This window comes from Monoraphidium neglectum, assembly GCF_000611645.1.
Source record: "Monoraphidium neglectum strain SAG 48.87 unplaced genomic scaffold scaffold03096, whole genome shotgun sequence".
NCBI lineage: Eukaryota > Viridiplantae > Chlorophyta > Chlorophyceae > Sphaeropleales > Selenastraceae > Monoraphidium > Monoraphidium neglectum.
Genome location: NW_014010532.1, coordinates 1 through 7218, shown reverse-complemented (window position 1 = coordinate 7218; position 7218 = coordinate 1). Strand labels below are relative to the sequence as shown.

At 65.5% G+C, this 7218-nt stretch overlaps 3 protein-coding genes across 3 annotated transcripts; 1 reads left to right on the top strand and 2 right to left on the bottom strand.

Annotated features, from left to right (window-relative positions):
- Window positions 1-663: 663 nt before the first annotated feature.
- Window positions 664-816, bottom strand: MNEG_12157 (hypothetical protein; the record flags this gene model as incomplete). The annotated part of the gene is made up of 1 exon (XM_014039373.1): window positions 664-816. A coding segment is annotated over one exon (153 nt), but the record flags the coding sequence as incomplete, so codon positions are not given.
- Window positions 817-1572: 756 nt separating this feature from the next.
- Window positions 1573-5502, top strand: MNEG_12156 (ferrochelatase; the record flags this gene model as incomplete). Its single annotated transcript, XM_014039372.1, has 10 exons — window positions 1573-1665; window positions 1827-2105; window positions 2301-2381; window positions 2574-2698; window positions 2899-2977; window positions 3387-3464; window positions 3703-3830; window positions 4347-4458; window positions 4707-4890; window positions 5294-5502. The coding sequence occupies 10 exons, from the start codon at window positions 1573-1575 to the stop codon at window positions 5500-5502; spliced, it is 1368 nt and encodes a 455-aa protein (XP_013894826.1).
- A 1340-nt stretch (window positions 5503-6842) lies between these two features.
- Window positions 6843-7139, bottom strand: MNEG_12155 (hypothetical protein; the record flags this gene model as incomplete). Its single annotated transcript, XM_014039371.1, has 1 exon — window positions 6843-7139. The coding sequence occupies one exon, from the start codon at window positions 7137-7139 to the stop codon at window positions 6843-6845; it is 297 nt and encodes a 98-aa protein (XP_013894825.1).
- Between the last annotated feature and the right edge of the window lie 79 nt (window positions 7140-7218).

Here is a 7218-nt window from a genome sequence, read left to right as displayed (position 1 = left end):
GGGCGCGCCCGGTCGCCTCTGAGGGCGGCGGCGCCGCCGCCGGCGCGGCCGGGGCGGCCGCGGGCCCAGCGGCCTTCTTCTTGCCCTTGCCTTTCTTCTTGCCGCCGCCGCCGGCGTTGGCAGCGGGCCCTGTTAATGTCGGCTGCTGCTGCTGCTTGGCCAACTGCTGCTGCTGCTGCTGCTGCTGCTGCTGCTGCTGCTGCTGCTGGGCCGCCTCGTCGCCGCTGCCCTCCTCAGAGGCCCCCGAGCTTGGCCCCTCCTCTGCGTCCTGCGGCGCGAGCCGTTGGCCGCAAAGCCAGTGGTGAGGCGTGGCTGTAAGCGTTGAAGTCACACACACATAACACATACACACATACACACACGTGCGCGCACACACACACACACACACACACACATGCACACATCCTCACATTAAAAACAATCCCTGTTTCGGCAACCCCTACACACACTGTTTCGTACCCTTCCCCACACGCACCCAATTAATCGCTTATACACACAACAACTGCACACGCAGCGGTTACTGGTACTCAATTGCACAGGCATGGGAGCTGGCTGTGCTACACAATTTGATGCACTAGGCAAGGCTGCACCAGGGCAGTGAGCCAGCCCTGATGGATGACTTGCACATGAGCACAAGCATGCGGATGCGTGTGACGCTCTGACCTCCTCGTCCGTGAGCAGATCAAACGGATTGAAGGGCGCCTTGGCAGGGGGCGAGTCCTCCTCGCTCTCCTCCTCATCGCTGCCGCCGCCGTCCTTGGCGGCGGGCGCGTCTGGCAGCCGCTGCTGCAGCTTGCGGAGGTGGCGTGTGGACATAGCTGCAGACCTTGAATGTACCCAGATAGGTGCCGACGTCAAGATGGAACAATTGGCTGTCAACTCAGATGATTTTAGTGTCAGAGAAAGACTGGATGCAAGCTGATCAGATCAGGTGACAGCCCCAAGCGTTGAAAACCCGGTATAATCAGGCTATTTACATGAGGACGCAATCAACAAACCGTGACCATACAGCTTGGTGCAGACAGCCCGGTGGTTTGTACGATTTCACCGGCCTGGTGTGTGTCCAGCTTCTCGCTTTCACCCCTTACCCTCCTCGTTCGGCCACCTGCGCTTGCCTGGCGCACCAATACCAATAATTTTTGTGAAATTCTCGTCAGCAACCTACTTGTGTTGCTTGACTGCCAAGACCTGCCGCATGTGGCTCAGAGCAGTGAGGGCACACACATTGCAGCTATGTTAGCTCAGGGCAGCAGCCGCATTGCCAACGGCTTTAATCACGCCAGCTCCCGGCATGGCGAGGCGCCCAGCTGCAGCCCGCGCTGCGAGCCAGTTCTGCATGCCCGGTGGGTGGGCGCGCCCTGCTCGAGCGACTGTACGCGGTCCAGGCCACCGCCTGGTAAGCCGAAAAGCTCATAATTTGTTCGCATTCAACTCTGCAGGAGGCGGCGTGTGACGAGGGCGGCGGCGCCGGAGCCCTGGAGTGTTGCAGGCCACGCAGCGGCGCCCGCGCACCACGCGCCGCGCCACCCCGGCGCCCGCGGCCCGCTCGTATGCAGCGCGCTCTCAACGGGCATGAGCCGCAGCCCGCCGCAGATGCCCGTCAGCAGCAGCGACAGCGGCACGGGGCAGCTGGACGTCGCGCCGCGGCCGCCGCAGTCTGGCAAGGTGCGCCGCCCGCGCCCGCCCCGCAAAACCCCTGGCCGCGCCACCCACGCCGTGCGCCCCCTCCCCCGTGCGACGCCCTCCTCCGCGCGCACCCGCCATCCCCACGCCGCCGCACCGCCACCTGCCATCCCCGACCTCCACCCCCCCCCCCACCCCGCCAGGTCGGTGTGCTGCTGCTCAACCTCGGAGGCCCTGAGAAGCTCGAGGACGTCCAGCCGTTCCTATACAACCTCTTCGCCGACCCCGACATCATCCGCCTGCCCAGCGCCGTCCGCTTCCTGCAGCCCGTCCTCGCCTCGGTCATCGCCAGCCTGCGCGCCCCCAAGAGCGCAGAGGGCTACGAGGCGATCGGCGGCGGCAGCCCGCTGAGGAAGATTACTGACGACCAGGCGGTCGCGATTCGCAAGGCGCTGCGCAAGAAGGGCATACTGGATGCGGAGGTGCGCCCTGGGGCCTTGGCATGGCGGCGGCGGCTCGGGCTGCGGGGTCCAGGTCCGGGCCTGGCGGGTTGTTGTCGTTGTCGTTGAACTGGCGGTTGGGAGCGCGCCTCGCTGTCCCGGTGCGACGCCGCTCGTCGACAGAATTTGTCACTGCGTAGTTTGAATGATGCGCACGCTCTTGGGGCATGCACGCAGGTGTATGTTGCCATGCGCTACTGGCACCCCTACACGGAGGAGGCCCTGAAGCAGGTTGTTGAGGACGGCGTCGGGAAGCTGGTGAGAAGCTGGGGCGGGTGGGGCGGGAAAGGCGCGGCTGGTGGCGGCGACGGCGCCTTCGATTGGGGCGTCCGTGCAGGCGCTGGGGGTTGACACTGCGAGCTGTGGTGCGTCATTTGCATCGGTGGGGCTGATTTGCCCCATGTCGCTCACTCAATCCCCCTTGCACAATCCAACTCCCGTGTCTGCCAGGTCATCCTGCCGCTGTACCCCCAATTCTCGATCTCGACGTCTGGCAGCAGCCTGCGCCTGATTGAGGCGCTGTTCAAGGGCGACCCGGCCTTTGAGAGCCTGCAGCACACAGTCATCCCCTCTTGGTGCGTGGCCCAGCCCCCTTTGCCGGGCGCGCCGCCTGCCTAACTGCCAGGGAAACCCCAGTAGGAAACCGGCCCCCCGGGCAAAGTGTACGCCACAGCGACGCCCTTTGCGGGCTGGGCGCTGCGGCCTTGTGCACAAGGTGCATTCTGTGAGCTCGGCGGTGCGCACTCAAGCCTTGCTGTGGCTCACCACGCCGCAGGTACCAGCGTCCCGGGTACGTACGGGCCATGGCTGACCTCATCCAGGAGGAGCTGGACCAGTTCCCAGACCCCGAGGAGGTGCGCTGTGCATGGCATTGTGGTGCATGTGATTGTGGCGCATGCTGTTGTGGCGCATGTGATTGCGGCGCGCGCGGCGGCGCCATCAGGGGTGGTGCATGTCACTGTAGAGCATGCGATTGTGGTGCGTGGCAGCGCCGCTAGGGGCAGGGCCGCGTCTTTCTCTTGGGGGCTTCCAAGAGGGGGCTGGGCAGCTTCCTTGCCCTGGCACTCCTGCCGCAGTAAGGGGGTGCGTCAATGGCGACCGAGCGCCATTCTCTTGGCGGCGCCCGGTTCATGGCGCGGGGGGAGCGGCTGCAGTGGGGAATGCAGCCGCATGGCAGCTGCGCCGGCAGGCCGCGCCTATGCATCACTTGAGCGCTGAAGCCGCGCCACGCCGTCCGCGTCCCCGTGCCCATTCAACCCACAGGCGCGCATATTCTTCAGCGCCCACGGCGTGCCCAAGTCGTACGTGATTGAGGCGGGGGACCCCTACAAAGAGGAGATGGTACGGCACTGCTCGCGCTGTGCATGCTCTGTTGCTGCGACCAAAACATACTGCGGCGGCTTCGTCATTCGACTCTTTTCGGATGATGCTGCAGCGGTCCCCACGAGGCGGCAAGCACTGCGCGGCCTAGGTGGCGCCCACAGCCGTCGCCCTAGACCCGCTCTGAGTCCTCCAGCCCGTCCCTGCAACCCCCACAAACGGGCACTGAATGCTGTGTCGACGCTGTTGTTGACCGCAGGAGGAGTGTGTGGCGCTGATCATGGGGGAGCTGGCGCGGAGGGGGCGGGGCAACCCGCACACGCTGGCGTACCAGAGCAGGGTGGGCCCGGTAGAGTGGCTCAAGCCCTACACTGACGACAGCATACGGTGAGGGGCAGCGTGCTGTGTGTGTGTGTGTGTGTGTGCGTGAGTTTGTGTGTGTGCGTGTGTACGCACCCACGTGTGCTTGTAATGTTGTGCATGTGTGTGTGTGTGTGTGTGTGTGTGTGTGTGTGTGTGTGTGTGTGTGTTTGAGTGTTTGTGTGCACATGTGAGTTCCTGGGTGTGGTTCTCAGAAACGCCGAGTGGTTATAAGGTGCCTGGGCGGCAAGTTTTATGGCAGCACTGTCATTGGCAGGAGGGGCGTTGGCTGCGGTTCTGGTGACCGCAAGCGAAAGTTGAGGCTGGGTCGGTCCGGGCGCAGCCGGCCGGTCTTAAGGCAGAGCTTTCTGCTGGCTGCTGTGCAGCAGCATACTACGCGGGCCGCAATCGCCGGCTGCAGCTTCACATATCCCCTCTCGATCATTTTCCCCTCGCACCCCACTGCACCCCTAACCTTGAAACCCCCACCACACTCATTCCCTCGTCCCCCCCCCCTCTAAAATTCCGTCCCTCATGTAACAGCGAGCTGGGCAAGGGCGGCTGCAAGTCGCTGCTGGCGGTGCCCATCTCATTCGTCAGCGAGCACATCGAGACGCTGGAGGAGATCGACATGGAGTACAGGGAGCTGGCGGAGGTGAGGGGCCGAATTCAAATTCGAACCGCGGGCGCCGACAGCTGGGGGGTGATCTGGTGGGGTCTGGGATGTACGAGGAGCTGGCGGGTTTGGAGGAATCTCGGTCTTCAGTCGCCTCGTATTGATGTTGCGCCTGGACATCAGTCTGCAGTGGCAGCCAGCCAGTTTAATGCCAGCCAGATCGCTCGCCCGCACGCGCCAGCCCGCCGACCCGCATGCGCCCGGCTCGGCGCGCCGCGCCCCCGCAGGAGAGCGGCGTGCGCCACTGGCGGCGCGTCCCCGCGCTCAACACGGACGCGACCTTCATCGATGACCTGGCGGACGCGGTGATTGAGGCGCTGCCCTATGTGTCGAACTTTGGCGGCCGCAGCAGCGCCACCATAGGCAGCGGCGGCGCGGGCGCCACGACGGACGCGAGCGTGCCCATCGGAGGTGCGCAGGGCATGTCGCAGCTGTGAGCAGCGGCGGCACGGGGCGTGTTTGCAGGCAAGCGACGTGCGCGCCGCCCGTCGTAGCCCGTGCGCAGTTGCGCCGCTGATGACGGCAGGGTGTGACATGCGCTGCGACACCCTCTCAATTCCGCTGCCTGCTCCCCTGCAGTTGGGGGTGGCGCGCACGCTTTACCCCGACACGCATCAACCCCACGTCCACCCCACCCACCCCCTGAACCACCACCCTCTGAACCACCATCGCTGCACACACACGCGCGCGCGCACACACACACACACACACACACACACACACACACAACCACACACACGCGCGCGCGCACACACACACACTCTCTCACTCTCTTACACTTATACACTCTCTCACACACTCACACACACTGCAGACCTGGAGGCGCTGCTGGGCGCATACGACCGTGAGCGCCGCGCGCTGCCCGCCCCCGTCGGCCCCTGGGAGTGGGGCTTCACCAAGAGCGCCGAGACCTGGAACGGCCGCCTGGCCATGGTGGCCATCATCGTGATACTGCTGCTGGAGGTCACCACCGGCCAGTCCGTGCTGTACTCGGCGATCTACCACATGACGGCCCTGGACTAGTCTACGCGACCGACGGCGGCGCGGCGGCGCGGCGGCGCGGCGGCGCGGCGGCGCGCACGCCCGGGGGCTGCTCTTGTATTGCACGCACACTGCGTTGGGAGGGGGCCCCTTTGCATGGCGCCTGGCGCTGGCGCTGGGCAGGCAGGGGTGTTGCAAAGCACCCGGCCATCAGCCTGCCAGGCGGGCCCGCCTGGGGGCATGTGCACACGAGTCCTCCCAGCCGGCTGCAAACCGTATCTCAAGTCCCTTGGCATCCGTCTCTCCTATTCAAGTTTTTTCGTCGCGACAGCGCCTGCTCTGCCGGCTCGCGCCCCGCCCGCGCGGGCGCTGCGCGGCCGGCCAGCCGACCGCCGCGCGCCTTTTGAGAGTGTTCGCGCCGCACCTTTCAGATTGAGAGCTGCACCCACACGCACCACGCCCGTGCTGCACGTGCACGGCCGAGAAAACGCAGAGCCCGAAGCTCCCAGCCCCGGTTGCCTCCCCCGTTGGCCCCTCGCGCCCGCGCGCCCCCTTCAGGGCGCGCGCGGCCCCGCCGTTGGCCCCTGTTCCGCCCCCCCTCCCCCGTCTTTCGGCGTCCATTGTCTGCGCCCTGAGTAACCAATTATTGTTTCGCAGCCCCTGAGCGCCCACCTATCACCAGAGCTCATACCAGTCATGAGCAGGTGTGAGGCAGTCGGGGTGGTCCAGTTACATGGCCCCACACGATGGGTGGGACGTGCGGCGCAGCAGGCAGCGCATCGGTGATAACACTAGGGGTGTTGCGCACGAAAGGAGGCCGCTGGACGCGGGATCATTTGCAGTGATGGGGGACACACAGGGGACACGGCAGTGGAGTCGTGGCCTCAGCGACGAGCGGCGGCGCGACGCTGGGACGCAGCGAGCAGCAGCAGGGGCGCCACGGTGCAGGTCCCAAGGTTGTGTCTGGGCCACGATGTGAAACAGCCAGAGCGAAACGAGCAGCTAAGCGCACGCCACACTGCTGGGGCGGCGCCTGCTGGATCACGCTGGAAGGAGCCACGACAGCGAAGCGAGCAGCCTAGCCTGCCAAGAAGAAGCGAGCGCTCACGCAAGAGAGGACAAAGCTGTGGCAGGTGTATGGGCAGAAACACAAGCAAAATTCGCGCAGCAGGTACTACATGGATCGAACAGGCGCCAACAAGCGAGGGGCCCGTTGAAGGATTTGGCAGTTATTGAAGGTGCAGCAGGCGCCGCCCAGCGTCCCTTGATGTCGCGCGTGCACAGTCAACACACAAAACGCATGAGGAGCATCACGACAGAGACCCAATAAGCAGCGGGCTCTGCTTCCTGAGACGTGGGTGCAAAACCGAGGCTGAGGGGCCTTAGCGCGGCGCCGCATTGGCGCCCGGGCCGCCCGCGCCGCCCTCGCCGCCCGCGCCGCCCGTGCCGCCCGGCGGCAGGCTGGGGGAATTTGCTGGCAGCGGCGGCAGGCCCAGGTGGCCCCTGAGCCTGCGGAACGCGGCCTTCTTCTTGATCTGCCCCCCCTGCAGCTTCGACCAGAACTCGCCCCAGCCATCCTCGTCCAGCACATTAGCGACGTCATCAGGCGCTGTCAGGCCCTCCCTGGCCAGGTCATCCTGCAGGCACTCGGCCCTGCACTCTGACAAAAAGGCCCACATTGCGTCCCTGGCCGTAGCATTTTCCTCCTCCTCCGCGGCCCCCGCGAACGGCGCGGGGCCGCCCGCGCCGATGCCGCCG